At 42.9% G+C, this 21,109-nt stretch overlaps 1 protein-coding gene across 1 annotated transcript; it reads right to left on the bottom strand.

Annotated features, from left to right (window-relative positions):
• Positions 1-1,997: 1,997 nt before the first annotated feature.
• On the bottom strand, positions 1,998-20,825 carry rrn3 (RRN3 homolog, RNA polymerase I transcription factor). Its single transcript, XM_078269595.1, has 17 exons — positions 20,481-20,825; positions 19,191-19,247; positions 19,012-19,101; positions 17,838-17,967; positions 16,599-16,658; positions 16,253-16,316; positions 14,443-14,512; positions 13,487-13,585; positions 13,168-13,263; positions 9,599-9,722; positions 9,230-9,360; positions 7,225-7,355; positions 6,922-7,109; positions 6,243-6,351; positions 5,739-5,891; positions 4,282-4,366; positions 1,998-3,310 (listed from the first exon to the last, which is right to left on the bottom strand). The coding sequence occupies exons 1-17, from the start codon at positions 20,574-20,576 to the stop codon at positions 3,164-3,166; spliced, it is 1,830 nt and encodes a 609-aa protein (XP_078125721.1). The 5' UTR covers positions 20,577-20,825; the 3' UTR covers positions 1,998-3,163.
• Between the last annotated feature and the right edge of the window lie 284 nt (positions 20,826-21,109).

The following is a 21,109-nucleotide window of genomic DNA, read 5'->3' as shown; positions in this document are numbered from 1 at the left end:
CTATTGCTTTTTTATCACTTCTTTCTACATACTGTACTATGGCTTTTTCGCTTATTTCTACATACTATACTATGGCTTTTTTATCACTTTTTTTGACATACTATAGTATGGCTTTTTTTATCACTTTCTTCAACATACTATACTATGACTCCTTTTCACTTTATTCGACACTATGGCTTTTTTATACTATAGTATAGTTTTCAACATACTATACTATGACTCTTTTTCACTTTATTCGACACTATGGCTTCTTTCAACATACTATACTATTTTTTCGACATACTATAATATGGCTTATTTCGACATACTATAGTATGATTTTTTATCACTTTTTTCTACATACTATACTATGGCTTTATTCACTTCTTTCGACATACTATACTATGACTTTTTTATCACTTTATTCAACATACTATACTATTACTTTTTTATCACTGTTTTCAACATACTGTACTGTGGCTTATTTCGACATACTATACTATGGCTTTATTCACTTCTTTTGACATACTATACATTGGCTTTTTTCACTTTTTTCCTTCCCTGGTCCCCAAACCAACAAGAAAAGAGCTGATAGATAGATTATTAGTTTATTTGTCCTCAAAGAGGAAATTCTTTTCCACAGTAGATGCATACATAGCACAAACAAGTAGGACATACAGAATTATACAAAGAGACAAAGACATGAATTATCACTCTACACACCACAGACTGTTTTTCTTGTAACTTAAGAGGAGGTTACCTTTTAAAACCTTGCGAGGCTGTATGAACAAAGCGCTTGCTAAAGCGGGCCTTTCTGCACATGGCTAGTTTATATCTGCGTCCAGAAGGAAGGGGGATCAAGTGCTGGTAGAGTGGATGATCTGGTCTCTGACTCTGCCGATCCACTGCGCCATCGTGAACTGGGGTTCAGCTGCGACGAAACTGGCACTTGTTTGCTGATACGCACAGATGCCAAAAACAGGGCATTTATCTCCCCAGCCAAAAGATAAACAAAATACGATGCCAAAAAAAGTCATAGTATAGTATGTCGAAAAAAGTGATAAAAAAAAGTCATAGTATGTCAAAAAATCAATTGCTGACATTAGAAACTCATAAGAGGTAAAAACAGGAGGGTATACATCAAAAGGGCAACACATCAGTGGTAGAAAGGTTTCTCAAAAACAGAATAAAAAGTCATAGTATATTTTGTCGAAAAAAGTAATAAAAAAAAGTCATCGTATAGTATGTTGAAAAAAGTAATGAAAAAACAGTATAGTTTGTCGAAAAAAAAGTAATAAAAAAAAGCCATCGTATAGTATGTTGAAAAAGTAATGAAAAAACAGTATATTTTGTCGAAAAAAGTAATAAAAAAAAGTCATCGTATAGTATGTTGAAAAAAGTAATGAAAAAACAGTATAGTTTGTCGAAAAAAGTGATACAAAAGTCATAGTATAGTATTTCAAAAAAAGTAATTAAAAAAAGTCATCGTATAGTATGTCAAAAGTAAACAAGTCAGTATAATATGCCATAAAAAGTTATAGTATAGTTTGTCGAAAAAATTTTATAAAAGTCATAGTATACGATTTTGAAAAAAGTGATAAAAAAGTCATAGTATGTCGAAAAAAAAAGTCTAAAAACTAAATCATGGTATAGTATGTCATAAAAATTCATGTCGAAAAAAAGTAATAAAAAGCCATTGTATGTCATACAAAGTCATAATCATAGTGGTATGTCCAAAAAGTCAAAATTTCAGAACCTTAGGAAATGGACAGCGGCCGACACGAACACACACGCCTATTAATGAAAACACTGGTGCTGCTGCGACATCAGGGAAGCATTGTCTGTCTGAAGCCATCCATCCAGCTTGTCAGTTGAGAGTTACTGTAAACTGTAATTCTCCGTATTTCCTTCAAATGTCACACTGATCATTTGTGACATTAATTGGACCCATTATCGCAAAACAGTCGCAGGCTTTGTCGCTGAAGTCCGACAACAGAAAAAAATAGCCAATTCAAATGTTTGAATTTAAATAAGAGTGTATTTAATATTGAAAACAACACATATGCACCTCCCTATTAGGCTTCGGAGTTGCTGGCAGACAGTTTGATACACACAGTTTCATATTAAAAACATTTTACCAAATCCACTTGCGGACCACCAGGGGTTGCTGGCGGACCCCTCTTTGAGAAATATTGAACCAGAGGACTCATCGTGATGATCCAAGGGTGCATGTATTGCAGACTGGCTGCATCTCATAACCCTTATTTGATAGCTCCTCCATTCCTCGGTCCTCGGCTGAACCGGAAGTTGTTCTGTCCCTCCTCGGTGAAGGCCGTCTCAAAGCTCTTATTTCTGCCACGAGGAGCGAGCATCGCGGAGGGACCAGTGAGGAGCTATGAGCGAGGATACAGAGAGCAGCCTTCCTGGAAGCTGTGCAGCTGAAGGAGTTGCTAACTCCACCCACACAGCTGATGAATTCAGAGCAAAAGACGTCTCATCCCTCTAAAAGACATTTGCTCGTTGCCTCTCTCCTTCTATGATTTCCTCACGTCTCTCCCGTGCCTTCTCGGTGGGAGGGACTAAGACGCAAGGAAAGGAGGCAAGTGGAGGAGTCGAGGAGGCAATTTAAGGGTTATGAGATGCAGCCCATATGATGCAGAGTCAAAGCTCTGGGATCTCACCTTTCTCTCTGCACATACATCTCTCAAAACTACAAAACTCATCATACTGATGGCAACACATCAGTATGATGAGTTTTCACAAATACAATTGCCTCAAAACAGTATTTTACTGCACACACTATATAACAACTTATCAAGCTCAATTCAAACAGAGCTGAATTTTCTCCCATGCAGAACAAAGAGACTAATGCTGCACCAGTCTATGTAGAGTCCTCTGATCATATGGAGTCTCTCACTGATGCGGTTGCTTCCATTGTTGAGTTTCTGCACAGATTTTGCACATGCCAACATGGCCTGAACTGTGACTGATCATAACTTGAAAAAGTTCAGTCTTGATTGCGTAAACCTATAATTCCCCGAAAATAAAACACAGAAATTTCACATTCATTATTAACACAGATGACTGTTGTTGGATGAATAGATCCGTCACAGCTCTTCAAGTGTGACTGGCTCATGTGTTCTCCAGTTTGTGTCTGAATCTTGAAGAAATGTAACGTGCATGATCAGGGTCTCTGGAAGCCGATGGGGGGGGAACCCATGCCGCTCGGGCTGCGGAGGCTTGAGTCGTAGGAGCTGGGTGTCATTCCCACAATGCCCTCGGTCTGGGGCGTCTCCCCACACAGGAAGTCGTCCTCGTCCTCCCGCGAACCCTGACACAGACACACACACACACACACACCGAACAAACCAGCACAAGCACAGTTTGAAAACCTGGAAATCACTAATGATAAAGTCCTAATCCAGTACACAACAAGAACCTTTACCTAATACATATACATTTCAACGTATTTTTGCCTATATGATCATATATGTTCACTTAAGGCCAATTTATGCTTCTGCGTTAAATCCACGCCGTGGTACGTATGTAGGGACGTGGAGACACGGATCCTACGCCGCAGCCTGACGTGCACCTCTCGAAAAATGTAACAGCACGTCGCGGTGACGCACGTCGCTCGGCCGCCGTTTTGGTAGCGTTGCATTTCACCCGACTCATTTCCTGGTTCTCCTTCTCCATAAACAACATGAAATCAAGGAGAGGGTTTACTTTCGATGACTCCAGAGTCGTACTCGCTCCGAAGACAATTACCGTCACTCTCTTACTCGCTCTACCACGCATGCACGACTCTAGTTTCTTTTTACCACAGAAAAAAGGGGGCTGAGAGGGACACTTAAGCTGTTTTACACCAATCCACATGTCAATGTCCCAGCCAGACAAAGCTCCTCCAGAGCCACAGAACATTTACGGTGTTTGCACCGGCTGAGTCTACTCGCTGGGACAGGATCAAGACTACGTTGTGGAGTTTGAAAGACCAGGCAGGGAGGGTCTAAACAAGAAGTCACTAAGCTACTGCTTTATACCATTGTTTAACTGAGTAAATGTCTTTGGGGTTTGGACTGTTGGTCCAACAAACCCAGACATCAGAATAAGTCACCTTGGGCTCTGTGTATTTGTGAAGGGATTTCAAAAAACGATTTAGCAAGAAAATAATCAATATTAAAAATAATGGTTAGTTAAAGCTCTGGTTCTTCAAAAACCTGGTAAGTCCCCCAACCTAATGTCAGTGCATTAGGAAAACGCTAAAGTACTGCTTGAACCTTGCCCACCCTTCTGTCATCTCACCTGTTGTCCTGTTTTGGTGGGAAGCAGCTCTGCATCCGATAGTTCCTCCCAGACCTGGTACAGAGGCTCAATCAGATGACCGGACCTGCACACACACACACACACACACACACATCGTTGAGATGTGTTCCTGCAGTTAGAGTTAACTTGTCCAGACGTGCTAGCGACTCTGTTCTTCAGTTAATTGTCCAACCCCTCCTGTGCACCAGAGACAGTTTACACTTAGCCCCGTGGAGCTTATTCCCCGGAGTCCTTATGTTTTCTCGCCTCGCAGTTTTCCTTGGATCAGGGTGGCACCTAAATCATGGTTGCAGCTGCCGCCGTGGTCCTGCTCAGCGCCCTGCTACGCCCTTGAACTTCTACAACTATTATTTCTAGTCATAGTTCCACTATCTTTATTGTTACTATAATTGCCACTGTTCATCATACCAACTGGTATTATTATTATTATTATTATTATGAATCATATTTCTCCATATCAGTGTCTGTGTCCAAACCGGCAGTGACAGATGCTGCCCACAAAGATCCTGGGTCTGGCCGAGGTTTCTGCCTAAAAGGAAGCTTTTCCTCACCACTGTTGCACCAAATGCTTGCTCGTGGGAAATTGTTGGGTCTTTGTCAAGTATAGAGTGTGGCCTAGACCTACTCTATCTGTAAAGTGTCTTGAGATAACTTGTGTTATGATTTGATACTATAAATAAAATTGAATTGGATTCATTTCCCACAAGACACACGTCTTCTAAGAACTAGGCTCTCTGTCACTGATGAAGCTTTCTCAAGTTAGTGACAAAACAATCTCACCACGAGGTCCAGGTGTCGCAGCATTGTAAGTGTCCAACCTCCTGATTTTCAGAGTACTTTAAAACCGTCTCTACAGCTGCTGGATGGACCTTGTGGTGAGAGGTCAGCTACTAGTTCCAACGGCAAGAATTAAGGTTCATTTCACGGATCATCCCTTCAAAGACTTTCCTTTAATCCTGATGCAAAAAAGCAATACAACGGGTTCCAACACATTTGTATTTCTTCAGAGGAGGTAAAGGTATAATATGCAGGAATTTCCTAAAAACTACATACAGACTAACACAAAAGTACTGCCTCTCAATCATCACTAAGGTGGTGTCTATCTGCAGAGACGCGGTGGAAAGCGAGCGCCTCCGCCTTGTGACTTGTGTTTGCAGTGTTTGACAAAGTGCAGTGTGAAAGCAAACCGAACACAATGAACCAAAGAAATCAAACTCTCTGCACCATGTTGAATTGCAGAGCATCATCATTTGCCCCATTGTGTTAAATCAAATGTTGCATCGCACTGCATCGCAAGTAGGGGCCCAATCAGATCGCATGGCATCGGTAGCTGCTGCACATGTATCGGATCGCTGCCAATGCATCGTGATGCGTATAGCCGCCTACACCCGATCTGCAGCAAAACCACAAGGGAGGGGCGCAATCAGCCGGCGTACCTCCTGAGCAGGTAGGGGTCGAAGGGGAAGAAGCTGTCCAGAGGGTTGGTGTTGGTGGTCACGCTGTCCCCCCCGGCAGAGCTGCGGACCACCGGCAGCACGTGGCGGTTGTTCCTCTCTATGATGGTGTAGCAGAACACCACCTGATACGTCCTGCAACAAAACAACACCAATATTATATCATAATGTTCAATAAAAGAATGTTGGAAATGATTTCCTTTTATTGGTTTTAAATTCAACAAGCAATTTGTTATATTTTAGCAGAACACTGAGAGCAGCACCTATAGACCAAGATGACACGATGAGGGCTGCTGCTGTAAACACTCTCTCTCTCTCTCTCTCAAAATGAGTCGCGAAGCCGACAGCAAAGCCTAACTTTACTTTGAACGTTATTATACTACCCGCGTCCTAAAATGGTCATACATGGATACTGAAGTACTTCATTGTTTTATTAAAATGAAGGGAGTCAGTGAGTTGAAGCAAACTGAAATGTAAAGGGGTTACCTGGTGATGGCAGCAAACATGCTGGTGACTGCAGGCAGGCACACTTTGAGGGGGTTCAGCTGACACATCACCAGCCGCTCCAGGTTCAGACTCTGCAGGTACTCCAGACCTGAGAGAGAGAGAGAGAGAGAGAGAGAGAGAGACAGAGACAGAGACAGACAGACAGACAGACAGATAGACAGACACAGAGTGACTTTGGATTCATTCAACTGTTATTGCTTATTACAAAATGAGACGTCTGATATTATTTGATGTGGATTTGCTGCCATGTTTTCCATTTTTGGGCTGTTGGTTGGAAGGGTTAGGGGCTTAAAAAAAACACATCTCATGACTGATTTTCAGTATTTTGGAAAATGTACACACAAAGTTAAATGGTTTGCTAAAATATATTTTATATATTTAACATTCATTTTCATTGAATGTGTGATATTGAACAAAGGACCTGAAGCTTTGCATTTTCAAACTGTAAGCAGCAAATATTTTCTGCTCTCCTGTGCTTAATTTGATAATCGACATGTATACGTTTTTTTTTTTTAAGGTTTTCAGAAGTCATTTTTCATTCGACATTACTTAATTTGCATATAAACGGGTGGATGGAAACATGGCTAGTGATGCCAGTGAAAGCGTCCTGTCAGGGCGGTAAACGGTCATCTCTGATTGGCAGGTGATGTCGCTGTACCTTTCTTCATGTTGCCCTCCAGCATGGCTTTGTGTCTGAAGATGAGTGTGTAGAAGATGGCCTGGCAGGCGGTGTAGAAGGGCCCGTGCAGGCTGATGTCGCAGCAGGCCTGCCTGCCGCTGCTGTCCTGGCTGTCAATGTAGCGATGGGTCCAGGAGAGCAGCAGGTCTAGACAGCCCCGCACAGTGCTGCGGGGGGCACACTGAGTTAGAACAGCGGCAGGAGCAACATGGGCACAGAGGAATAAACTGCTCACTTTGGCTCCAAGCTGCCTTTGTGTTTTCTGCAGCAGAGTGAACTCACAGCACAGGGATGAACTTGGCCCGGGCCAGGAAGCTCCCCAGGTATCCGGCAGCAGCCTGGCGGAGGACAGCAGGCTGAGAGGGACTCTGCAGGATCTTCCACAGGTGATCCAAGAAGGCCTCGGCCAACGCCTGGGACACAGGAAATACGACACATACAGGACTCCAGAAAGGACTCATCTCACAAGCAGCATAGTGACAGAACGCGTCGCGTCGTACTCTGAAAGCCACGCCCACCGGAGGGGAAAACAACTCTCCGCTCTCCATTGACTTGTGTTGCGTGAAGGTTTCCCCCTTGTCAATTTTGTCTGCTAGCAAACAACAGAACCAGTCCTATAAGCTGCTGTGTGGTGATATATACTACTAACAGGGTAAATAACCCAGAACTAACGTTTTTATAAGCTGCTGACCCTAAAACAGAGCTTTTATGAAGACAAAAGTGGACACAGACGTGAAGAATCATTGCTTAGTGTCAGGATCCCACAGTCTCCCCATTTTCCCTGCTGATTCCTTAACGTCTGTGACCACTTGAGTCTTCATAAAAGCTTCAGTTTTTCAAGTCGGCAGCTTATAAAAACTAAGTTCTGGGTTCTTTACATAGTTGATACTGAATATCACCACACAGCAGATTTTAGGCATTTTTCTGTTATTTGCTAGCAAACGGAATTGATGAGGAGGAAACCTTCACGCGCTCTGTCTTTATATTCATCAAAGTAGATGAAACAACTAAATTAGACCTCCTTCATAAATAAGCATTCATTTTCTTAAGTGTATGGGAATGGCAGCATAGGTGATTCGTGATTAGGCAGTTTACACTTGATGGTGGGTTGGTGTAATATACAGTTGAGTGTTTGGACAGTCAGTGGAACATTTTGTAACAGCATGAGAACAATTTGATTTTTTTATTGTCACTGTCAGCCAGTGATAAAATGATGACTGACTGATGACAAATTCTTTTCAATTGGACACTTAAATACATTCATTGATGTTTGGCTACTTGGAGCACTTAAACACGGACATATTATCATAGACTGTAAAAATAATGGACGTAGCATCAGTGACGTCACCCATTGGTTTGTGGACTGCTGTTGAAGCCTCGAGTTTGGCGATAGGGATGCTGCCATCTTGTTTTTTTGTTTTTTTTTTACTGAACGTGACGACTTTTGATGAGAGGGTGGCGCTGCGGAGGATGACTTGGCCAAGCCAGTGTTCTTTATGTTTGCAGTGCGCTAAGCTAAACGATAAAGAGGGAAGGTTGCTGATTTTCAACCGTCTGACGTGAGTCATCCAGCAGAGAATTACCAGCGAGGAAACACGGACCTCCGGGTGCTGGAGACATTCATCTGCATGTACAGCAGAACAGGAAATCTGCAGACATCCCCTTAAGTTACCAGCTAATGCTAGCTGTAGCTAGCTAGCTTGGTTGGCAGAACAAGACACTTTTAGGCAACCAAAATGTTCCAGTTAACTTTGCTGAATTGAAAAGACACAGTGAGAGGGTCCAAGTTTAAGATGAAAACACAGACAACGGCCAAAAACGTTAAGTCTATTTTAATGTCCACAGTGTTAGCACGGTTAGCATTGCTAAGCCTCTCTCCTGATTGACAGGTTTGAAAGCATCCCCTACTTTATGGTCTATTTTAAAGCTATAGTGAGTAGTTTCTGTCTCCCCCAGGAGGAATTCTAAGTAATGACAACTAACTGTCGGCGCATCTGCATGATACAAGCCTTACGTGACCGCGCACCGCCCTGTCCTCTATTCTATTTAAGCTCAGGTTTGGTCACCACCCACTCCTGTATGAAATATCTGACTCTTTAGCTGCTAAATGCTCCACTCTGTTCACCAGCCAGTCTCTAACTGTGTCTGTTGGTCCAAGTCAAGTCACCTGACCTCAGTCCAACTAATCAGGAGTCTCACTGCTGAAGACCAGACTCAGGGCTAAATGCTACATACTGCTGTTGCCTATCATTACACATACACCATGCACAGTGTGGGAAATACTGACCACTCTGAAGCTGCAGAGGTAAAAGAGTGTGTACTGGACATGGCAGGAAGCATGTGTTGGCAGAATGAGCTTGTCAAACACGCTCAACAAATCTCTGTACAGATCCTTAGTCCTTTCCACACTAAGAGAGCCTGAGAGAGAGAAAACAAAGGAAAGAAGAGGATGACACACTTAACAGCCAAAAACATTCACTCCACAAGGATGCAAAAGCTTCTAAGTACACAAAGTGCATTTTACATGTTCTTGGATTCAAAAATGTGTTGTGTGAAATGCTTTGAAACATATTTCACTCAGTTATTGGTCAGACACGTTATGGGAAATGTGGGCTGAACTCTGCTCTTCAGTGTAAAAGCTGTGTTACTCAGCTACCATTGACATGGCAGAAGTCCTTGATATAAGCCATCAGAACCGCCATGAGAGTGTCCAGCCTGTCAGCCACCGGGTGGGCCATCCCGGTCGTCCTACAGGGACCATCTGCCGACATGTCCTCGTCCTGACACACACACACAGAAAAACAGAAAGTGTATTCTTTTTTTTTTTTTAAAGCTATTATTTTTTGCATTTACGTCTGTATGTCCTTGTATAGGACAGCTTAGACTTGAACAAGGAGAGAGGGGGGGGGGGGGAAATGACATGCAGCAAAGGGCCGCAGACAGCAGTGTCGCAGAGTAAACCTCTATATATATCCCATATATACCAGGTGAGCTAACCAGGTGCCCCAGAATTTTATATTCTTATTCATCACATACAACTGCAGTAAGTGTATTAAAATTCAATCTCTGCATTTAACCCATTCTAAGCATTAGGAGCAGTGGACACATACAGCAACTGGGGGTTCAGTGTCTTGGGGAGGCCTGGGATTGAACCATCAATCTTGTGGTTGAGGGCCGATCCGGTCTACAATCTGAGCCACATGCCACCCACCCCCAGTCATACAAATACAACACACCCTTCTACAGTGTGCAGTCACATTTCTTCACATTCTCAGTTTTTGTTATCCAGCGTGATGTATGGATACTATATACTTTCTTGCAGACATTTCATTTATTTTATCTTGCTTTGCCCCAGCATACAGTATATGCATATGTTACATGTGTAACCGGTTGTGTTTTATAAAAAACTAAAGCAAATTTATGAGGCCCTTTGGTGGACTACGGATGTTGCCATCTTGTTTTTTTTTTAACTGAACGTGACGATTTTTGATGAGGGTGGCGCTGCGGCGGATGACTTGGCCAAGCCAGTGTTCTTTATGTTTGCAGTGCGCTAAGCTAAACGATAAAGAGGGAAGGTTGCTGATTTTCAACCGTCTGACGTGAGTCATCCAGCAGAGAATTACCAGCGAGGAAACACGGACCTCCGGGTGCTGGAGACATTCATCTGCATGTACAGCAGAACAGGAAATCTGCAGACATCCCCTTAAGTTACCAGCTAATGCTAGCTGTAGCTAGCTAGCTTGGTTGGCAGAACAAGACACTTTTAGGCGACCAAAATGTTCCAGTTAACTTTGCTGAATTGAAAAGACACAGTGAGAGGGTCCAAGTTTAAGATGAAAACACGGACAACGGCCAAAAACAAATTGAGGTCTATTTTAATGTCCACAGTGTTAGCACGGTTAGCATTGCTAAGCCTCTCTCCTGATTGACAGGTTTGAAAGCATCCCCTACTTTATGGTCTATTTTAAAGCTATAGTGAGTAGTTTCTGTCTCCCCCAGGAGGAATTCTAAGTAATGACAACTGTTGGCGCGTCCGCAGTAGGCCCCAGGCAATTTCCTACCTTTGCCATGTGGTAAAACCACCTGTGATCGCACGGTACAAGTCCTGCTTTCAGTGGTTTATTTTAAGTAAAAGAGGCATTATATCAGCACAATTAGCATCTGTCAAGGTGGAATTTTGAACTCTTATTTCATGCTGGATAGTTAGTTACTAGTGCATTCTGGGGAATAGTTGGTTATGGGGGATGGGGGGGGGGATTAAGAATATACTGTACATTAGAAGGTAAATAAACAAGTACACAAACAAATCAGTAAAGAGAACAGAAACACAAGTCAGTTGATGAGTGTAGACGTATATATGAGGCTAGATATCGTCTTAAATGTTGGATGTTAATTATTTATCAAAACTGTCATTACTGTGATATTTGATTTTTTTTCCCTATTGCCCACCTCTAAACAATAGTGACTATAATAATAATCATCATTATAGTACTGATAAACTATGGTAATCAGCAACATCCCGGTACTAATAAACTGAATATTAATAATGATCTTCATCATCATCCTAAAAATGATAACAATAGGAATCATCCTCATCCTATTGATTATAGTCTGTGTATTAATCCATCTCCATCCATCTTCATCCGCTTATCCGGGGTCGGGTCACGGGGGCAGCAGCTCCAGCAGTGGACCCCAAACTTCTCTTTCCCCGAGCCACATTAACCAGCTCCGACTGGGGGATCCCAAGGCGTTCCCAGGCCAGGTTGGAGATATAATCCCTCCACCTAGTCCTGGGTCTTCCCCTGAGGTACCCAGGGGGCATCCTTACCAGATGCCCAAACCACCTCAACTGGCTCCTTTCCACGCAAAGGAGCAGCGGCTCTACTCTGAGTTCCTCACGGATGACTGAGCTTCTCACCCTATCTCTAAGAGACGCCAGCCACCCTCCTGAGGAAACCCATTTTGTCCGCTTCTACCCTGGAGGCTTCATGACCATAGGTGAGGGTAGGAATGAAAATTGACCGGTAGATCGAGAGCTTTGCCTTCCGGCTCAGTGGTCTTTTCGTCACAGCAGTGCGATAAAGTGAATTTAATACTGCCCCCGCTGTGCCGATTCTCCGACCAATGTCACACTCCATTGTCCCCTCACTCGCGAACAAGACCCCAAGGTATTTAAACTCCTTCACTTGGGGTAAGGACTCATTCCCTACCTGGAGAAGGCACTCCATCGGTTTCCTGCTGAGAACCATGGCCTCAGATTTAGAGGTGCTGATCCTCATCCCAGCCGCCTCAAACTCGGCTGCGAACCGATCCAGTGAGTGCTGAAGGTCACGGGCCGATGATGCCATCAGGACCACATCATCTGCAAAAAGCAGCGATGAGATCCCCAGCCCACCGAACTGCGACCCCTCCCCACCCCGACTACGCCTCGATATCCTGTCCATGAATATCACAAACAGGATTGGTGACCCTCACCTGAAACGAGTCCGACTTACTGCAGAGAACCCGGACACAGCTCTCGCTTTGGTCATACAGAGATTGGATGGCCCTGAGAAGGGACCCCCTCACCCCGTACTCCCGCAGCACCTCCCACAGTATCTCCCGGAGGACCCGGTCATACGCCTTCTCCAGATCCACAAAGCACATGTAGACCAGATGGGCATACTCCCAGGCTCCCTCCAGGATCCTGGCGAGAGTGAAGAGCTGGTCTGTTGTTCCACGACCAGGACGGAATCCGCATTGTCCCTCTTCAATCTGAGGTTCGACTATCGGCCGAACCCTCCTTTCCAGCACCTTGGAGTAGACTTCACCAGGGAGGCTGAGAAGTGTGAGACCCTTGTAATTGGCACACACTCTCTGGTCCCCCTTTTTGAACAGGGGAACCACCACCCCGGTCTGCCACTCCTTAGGCACTGTCCCAAATTGTGTATTAATATTAATAATTATTATCTGTATATTGATAAGAATCGCCGATTGCTTGAATGAGCTGTCTTCAAATCCCCAGGTATTAAAACTGACGTTATAACAAATACATTTTCAGCAATGAGCACACTTACGTTTGCTGTCCTTTCTAGTTATTTAGTTTATTTATTGTCATTCTTTTACATCTACCTTTTCTATTCTTTATTTATAACCTACTTTATCTAGGATAAACCTTGATATAATGTGCTGCAGGTAAATCTGCCCCAGACCCAGAGGAATCCTCAGACCAGTGCTGGTTGTTACCATGTCAAAGAGTCCTTCCTCAGTCGGTTCCTCCGCCCGCTGGTTCTGCACCGCGTTCTCTTCTGCCTCCTCGATGTCTGAACGGGACGCACTCACCTGCAATATACCGCACACACCGTTACAGACAGGAGCAGACACACACACACACACACACACACACAGACAGACAGGAGCAGACACACACAGTTACAGACAGGAGCAGACACACACAGTTACAGACAGGAGCAGACACACACAGTTACAGACAGGAGTACACACACACAGTTACAGACACACACACACACACACACACACACAGTGTTACAGTTTACCCACTTACATCCAGTTTAAGCATCTTTCCGATGATCAACTCCAGCACGTCTCGTCGAATTGATGGTATGTACACGGTCACCCTCAGGACGTTGTGGACGTAACACTCCTGCGGAGAGCAACACACTATCAATCAACAAAACACCACTGTGTTAATGCAGAATTTACTAGCCTTTTTATCAGGCCGTTTTTTGGCAGTTTGCAGATGATCTGTATCAGCGTTTCATTTGCCTGATAACCGATAAAGTTAATGAATTAAAAAGTGGTCTACTTTGGCTCGGCTACAGCTCTGTGACTGTCACTCTGCTTCAGTTTCACTCACCACTGAGTCTGACTTAATGCCCCCCCCCCCCCCACAACACTATCTGACTCTCTCTTACTGGGTATCATGTTGAAAGTTTCTCATTTATTAAATCATTGCCTAAAGCATTTAAACTAAGTTTGTAACATTGACAAAGATTTTCATTTTCACTGTAAATGCATATCGGTTCCATTAACTACTAATAATCGGTATAATCAGTATCGGCCTTGAAGAACAGTATCGGTCGATCCCTAGTTTTTTTATTCAGACAGAAGCTGGGGAGTACGAGACAATGTCCACGACACACAAATTGTTAAAATATACACTACATGTATGTATAATGAAACAAACAAATGAAAATGATGTTTGTGTGGCAAGTACAGTGGCAGGTTGTAGTTTTTCCGCACTTCCACAGCTTGTTTGAGCGTTCCCATCAGTGCTGCACTGAAACAGCCAAAACTAATCTGACTCCACTGGCACGGTCTCATGATTGCCTCCCCACAGGCTAAGAGGTTTGTTTCCTCGTTCAAGTAACCGCATGTTTTCTGGGTGATGAGGCCACCATCAACCACTTGCTGCTCAGAAGTGTGATGTGGTACAACAATCACGACTGCGCGATGTTGGCAGTCATGTATGAAGTGAATCAGAACTCAGTTGGCTCTCACCAGTGTTCTGGAGGATTTCTGTATAAAGGGGAAGTTCTCGTGAAGAATGGGCATCAGAAAGCGACTCGTGCTGAAAGAAGAGGACAAACCTTTACAGTACAATACAGAGCATAATACATAATGTACATACATGCATACATTCATACATGCATGCATACAATACATACAGTACATGTGTGCATTTATGGGATTTTGTGATAAAGAATGGTAAAGTATTACTCTGAATGGCCCGCCTATACTAAACATTTTTGAGTTCTGTATTGTGGAAGAATTATTTTCTCCCTGTTCTTTTGTTTAGTTTTGTCACAGTGCTTATTCCTAGTAAAGGTTATCCTTGAGATATACAGTATATGATAGATAGATATGTTTTAGAACACATATGGGGCTATTTACCAAGCCCGGTGGCAAATCACCTTCAGTCTCCTGTTTCTAAATTAGTGGTCTAAGACTACAGATGTAAATGAGCCCAGCTGCAGTTTATGGGGACTGTTATGACATTTTTGACACTGCAAGTGTACATTCATTGGTAAAATAGCCTGATGTCATCAGCTCATCAAAAAGATCAGTGACTGAATGAGACATGAAAAATTAAAGGGGAGATTTAGAAGATTCACGGTAAAGCTTTCAAAAACCTTTGAGAGGTTCTGTACTTGACATTCAGAATGTTAGTATAGCAGCAAACTAAATATTTGCTATGGAAAGATATAGTAGGTGAGAATGAAGTCCCACTCCCTCGGTGTGCGTTGTAGTCCGAGCTTCTCTGTTCTTTCTTTTGATAGCCGGTCTGGCCGCACGTGCATGTGAGTGCCTCGTGCGTCGGTATCAGACGCCGAGGGCCGTGACAAAGCGTCGGTATACGACGGGTTGGGAAACGGTCTGTGAGAGCCGTGTGGAGGCAATCCTAAAACTACTTTTTTTCTTCAGTATTTTAAGCACAGCCCCTTTAAAAACACAACAAATAGCTATTACTGGCTGGCTGCTCAGGAAAAATAAGCCGGAGGAAAACAGAAAGGTGAAGCTGTGTGACAAACACATGTTGTCACACAACAATCTCCCCAAAACTCCTCTCTCCCCACTCGCGTTCCACACTATAAAGATCCATGGTTCCACATCGCTGTCTTCAGACAGGTCACATGTCAGATTTCAGAACAATACTTCACCATCTTTCCATAATGTTGTCAGACCCTTATGATACCAATCTGAGCCTGTCGGTAGTAAAAACAGCACTTTTAGTGAACGTACATTGACGGTGCACATTTTCCTCATAGGTTTACATTGCAGCCTGTTTCGTGGCTGCCGGTTACAGTGTTCTCTCGTACTGGACCAATTTCAAAGATTTTGGTTCACATTAGTTACTTTAAAAACGGTCCAGGTCCAAATGACCCTTTAAAAACACTCAAACTAAGTAAGTCTGGAGAGGGCACCCTGGGTCACCTCTTTTGGTCCTGCCCTAAGCTCAACAGATTTTGGTCGGATATCTCTGCCTGCCTGCCGGGTAGGGAATGAGTCCTTACCCCAAGTGAAGGAGTTCAAGTAGATGGGGGTCTTGTTCGCGAGTGAGGGGACAATGGAGCGGGAGATTAGCTGGAGAATCGGCGCAGCGGGCGCAGTATTACACTCACTTTATCGCACCGTTGTGACGGAAAGAGAGCTGAGCCGGAAGGCAAAGCTTGCGATCTACCTGTCAGTACTTTGTAGTGTTCTGCTGTGCTTGTTTCTTGTTTGTAAAACAGAAAAGCTATAAATAAAATATAAAAAAAATTAAAAAAAACACTTAAACTAATACAAGAAGACAAAACAAGAGACTTACGATGGGACGTATCTGGTGATGAGCTGCAGCGCCTGGTGACACTGATCAAAGTTTCTGGGGAGGTCTTAACAAATCAAAAGGAGCAGAGAAGAGTTTGTATTTACCATTTATTATTCAACCATTTGTATTTATCTAAAGAATTAGAGGGGAGGATGTAAGCTGCTCCCTAACGCTGCCCTGCTTCACATTCACACTTCTCCCTGCCCTTCCTTCTCCACCATCCCAATATTCGCCCCCATTACACAACTTGGTCAGATATAAAACTGAACCACACGAGGTTTCTGGTGTTTGAAACAAACATCTCATATATTGAAAAGTCACTTGAAATAACAGGGAGGACACTTACTTTCATCTTCGTCATCTGAATCAGAGATATCCACCCCAGCTTCACAGATGGTCACTCTCTCTGGAAACGAGAAACACACACATTAAATCTCCACGAGTCACTGATGCTGGGATACAGTAAACACATTATATGGCCACTAGGGTTGCACAATATATATATAGGGGTTTTTTTTTATTCGTCATCGTGATATCAACTGGCGCAATAAACACATCGCGAAAAGCCTGCGACATACCGTGAAAGACACTCCGAGACTTGTGTTAGGTGAAAGAAAATATCAGCAGAAAACTGCACTTTAAAATGTAACTGATTCTTTTATTAGTGCGGCCTTTTATATTCAATTCAATGTTCAATTAGTTGACTAAAAGAACGATGGAAATGATTTCCTTTCATTTGTTTTAAGCTCAATCTTTTAAGATTGAACATTAGTCTGGGGAGTCTGCTCTGTATTTTCTCTGCATGTAATTGGATAGTCCTTCAACCAATCAGACCAACGATCCGGGTGACGTAGCAGCGACAGCGGCATCAACGGGTTGCTGCGCTTCGGTGGCCGCCTTGTTGAATGTAAACAAGAAGCAGCTTGGTCGCTTCTCTATCGTCATCGTGTTAAACCCGCCAATAGCGCCAGGTGGATAAGCCAGTTTGTGATTGGTCCCCGCGAAATTGTAACGGAAGCAGGATAGATAAACGTACAGGTTTCCAGCCTGAGCTGCAGGGAGAAATCAAATCGCCGGCAGATCGGGCTGGGTTTACCCAGTCTAGAAAGCAGCAGAACTGAGTACACTTTAATATCTGTTTATTTATCGCGAGTTATATTGTTATCGCAATATTCAACAACGTTATGGCCTATTGGACAGTTTCCTCGTATCGTGCAGCCCTACTGGTCTCGTTATCCTTTGCCTTCAGATGTAAACTCATACTTAAATGAAAACCAGGGTTGGAAATGAACTGTCTTGCCCACCTGCCACTGTTGTTGGTGGAGCCCAAAATCTACCAGCCACTCAATAGATGACCGTTGCTTTTGTTGGCTGCTGAGTGCAGCGAATCAAGCGCACACTCGGTTGCCAGCATTTGGCTGGTGCTAATTTTCTAACCCTGCTAACGTTGACAGTCAGGCAACAGACCACCAGTGATGTTAAGATAACCAACATCACTTAACTACCGACGCCGTTGTGAGAGCTTGAATTCTGCATTTTATTGTAAAAACGCTGGATTATTCTACCAGCAGTGAGGGGAACCTACTGGGAGTGAAGTGGGAGACGACCATCCTGAGGCAGGCACACAGGTACACAGTCTGGGCTGAGACCAGGTTCCCCAGGAAGGCCATGTACTCCTCCACCACAGCCTGGCTCCGGCCCACCCACGGAAGCCTCTAGAAACACACACACACACACACAAGTGCCTGAGAAAATTAAAATGTTTCAGAGGTTTAGGTGCAGCACATAAGCTGAATGAATGTAACTAAAAAGACTTTTCTCTGATCTAATGATTGTAGTTGGACTTCTTTAGCAGGTTTTGTCTTTAAGCTTTTAGAGTGTTATTTATTTATGATTTTCCAACGTTTCAGACACAGATATGGTGATAATAACGGTCCTAAGTGATGTGAAAAAGAGACACAAAGAGACACCCAGACTGACGACAAAGAGACGCCAAATGACCACAGAGACACAAAACAACCCCAAAGGAAACACAAATGACCAAGAAGAGACACAACACAAATACAAAGAGACGGAAAAAAACCCCACAAAGAGACACAAACCGTACTGGGAATTTGCTTTTTTACATTTAGCATTAGCAGCTAACCACTGGTTTGCAGTAGCTTGTTTAAAGCTAGAGACGCATTCGCATGAAAACATGTCCCAGAGAGCGTTTGACTCAGTACACATATGTTATTAACCCCTAGGTTAATTTTCCCCCGGAATTGTCCTTTAAGACCTGGCTAGCAGAGATATCCGACTCACACCAAATACGCACACCTAAGTTTTCCTCGACGCCAGGGGACACACTAGGACTGCACAATTTATCTCAATTTTATCAAAATCGCAATATTTGTTAAATGTTAACAATGTGTCAAACCATTCTGAATGAAGTATCCTATCCTACAGACTAAAGAAAAAACCTTTGTTTGGTACAGATCCTCGCAAAAATCACACTATAATCATTTGAATGTATTTTTTTTTTTCATCGAAAATGAGAGTAATGATATAAAAATGATCATTCCCTCCAATATCGAGAATCATATCGCAACCGCAATATCGTGCAGCCCTAGAAATCACTGAACTTATTGACGGACTAATGATGTCAGCTCTTAACGTGGTGCAGGTCCCCATCGGGGGTTTGTCCAGGCAGCTGAATAGGACGAGCTACAATGAGAGCACCCTTTAAGCTTTCAACCGTCTTGACTTTCCATTCTCACCAAGATAGTGTAGATGAGCTGTTCATGGTCCTTGGTCAGCTGGGTCACTGAACTCCGAAACTCTTGTAGCCAGTTGATGATCTGAGCATCCTGTCAGAGGAGAGAGAGAGAAAGCTGACAAACCCACGGTGACACCACAGATCCCAGGTCAGCTCAAACACGCTGATGCTTTACTCTACCCTTATATCAGGATCAGCCAGCTGATGTTTCAGCAGCTCGTAGTCACTCGAGTCTCCCTGCAAACAAGAAGAGAAACAGCTAATTAGGGCTGTGCAACTCATCACAACTTTAATAGTGATTACGCTTTTGGCTCCTATAATGATCACAAAAACAGAATAATCGAGAAAAACGATTATTTGCACGTTACGTTTTTGCAGGTACATTCTTATTTTGTCTTGTGCTCTGAATGAAGAAAAAAGAATGTTCAAATGGGAAAAGTATGAAGGGAAATGTCACAGTTCAAGGCATTTTCATTGTTGATTTGTTTAACTTTTCCATTGTTTTTAACTTCAATAACAGCCACATCTTTCCAAAAGTCAATGAGTGATTGTGGTAAGTAATCTGTATTTTAATATCGACCAAACTAATTGTGATTATGATTTTTTATTTTTATTTTTCATAATCGAGCAACCCTACAGCAGATCATACACAGCCAGTACCCGGTGTCCTTGTTAATGGAACGTTAGCAACAAAAAGCTTTCATTCATTAAAACCTTCCAGACATGTAGCTAAGCGTTCCCATACCTAACGTTACCGAGCATCACTTAACCCTTGTGTGACGTTCATAGCTTTCTTACACAGCCAATGTTCCCACCACATTATTAGGCTTTTAAATCAATACAGCCATAACAATTTATGTAAAATACTTAACAGATGTTTACTTTAGCTCAATTACCAATGATATATACACATCATTTATGGTTCATATTTGCCATTTACCCCTGTGAGATCACATTTACGATCATATGATCATTTTCGTTTTTTTGTGACAAAACAAGGAAATTATTATTATAAAAAAGGTTTTTAAAAAAAAAATAGAAACAAGATTTTTGATCATTATTGGTGCTTATTTCTTAATCAGAACAGGTTAAAGTGCTTGAAATGTAACAATTTTGTAACTGTGTGTGGGAATAGCAGGTGCAGAAAGACAACATAGTTTCATAGCACCTACATTTAAATACACTCGGGTCCAGTAGACCTGAACACCTCATATGTAATGGTTATGTGTGTGGGGGGTGTACCGTGTGCAGTCATTGAAAATAAGTTATTTTTTATGTTTTTCACAGAAAATGAGCCAAGGCCAATGAGTTTTAGTTAGAATAAATAATAAATAGCATACTTTTTCTTTTAGCAAACATTGAAAACGGGTCGCACAGACCCGAACACCACACAAGGGTTAAATACAGTCTCAACTGTTTTAACTGACAAGTTAGCGAATACAAGTGGACTGACATTACGTTACCACTCACCTGTTTGTGTTTAGCTAACGTGTCCGCAACGCTGCCTCCAAATCTGACGGTCTTAACCGGAGGAGAGTTCAAAAAGTCCCGAGCGTCTATCTCCATGTTTCCCTGCACTCATGAGAAAAAGTAACGTTAACGCTTGTTTGGCTACGCTAACGTTAGCTGTCTTTACGCTAGAAGATCCAGCTCAAGAGGAAAATACGAAATGTTTTCATCTGTATTCGGTATGCTAATTAATAGTCGAAGGTTTAAGGACAATTTTAATGTCTTTTGTACAGTTATTACAGTGTTTTGAAAAAGAACTGCCCGACTAGCGCATGTGTTCACGACCGGAAGTAAACCCCTTGTTTACAGAAGTGAACATGGGACACCGGTGCCGCATTCAAAGTCTTCCTATAAGCTCGATTTATGGTGTAATAGGTTCCGGTTGGCCTTTGGCGCACATGTATGGTGTGCGTAGCGAAGGGAAATAATTAACAGATATGCACACTATTAGGCTTTGGAGTTGCTGGCAGACAGTTTGAGAAACGCGGTTTTGGGGGGGAATGAGATCTCCAACTATCTAGGCAAAAAAAACCTCGATACAATTGTGGGGGGAAAAAACGACAACACAAGCAAGAAAAACTCAAACTCAA

Source organism: Sander vitreus, chromosome 15 (genome assembly GCF_031162955.1).
Source record: "Sander vitreus isolate 19-12246 chromosome 15, sanVit1, whole genome shotgun sequence".
NCBI classification, from domain to species: domain Eukaryota; kingdom Metazoa; phylum Chordata; class Actinopteri; order Perciformes; family Percidae; genus Sander; species Sander vitreus.
The sequence above is the reverse complement of the archived record's forward strand: the minus strand, read 5'-3'. Positions and strand labels throughout refer to the sequence as shown.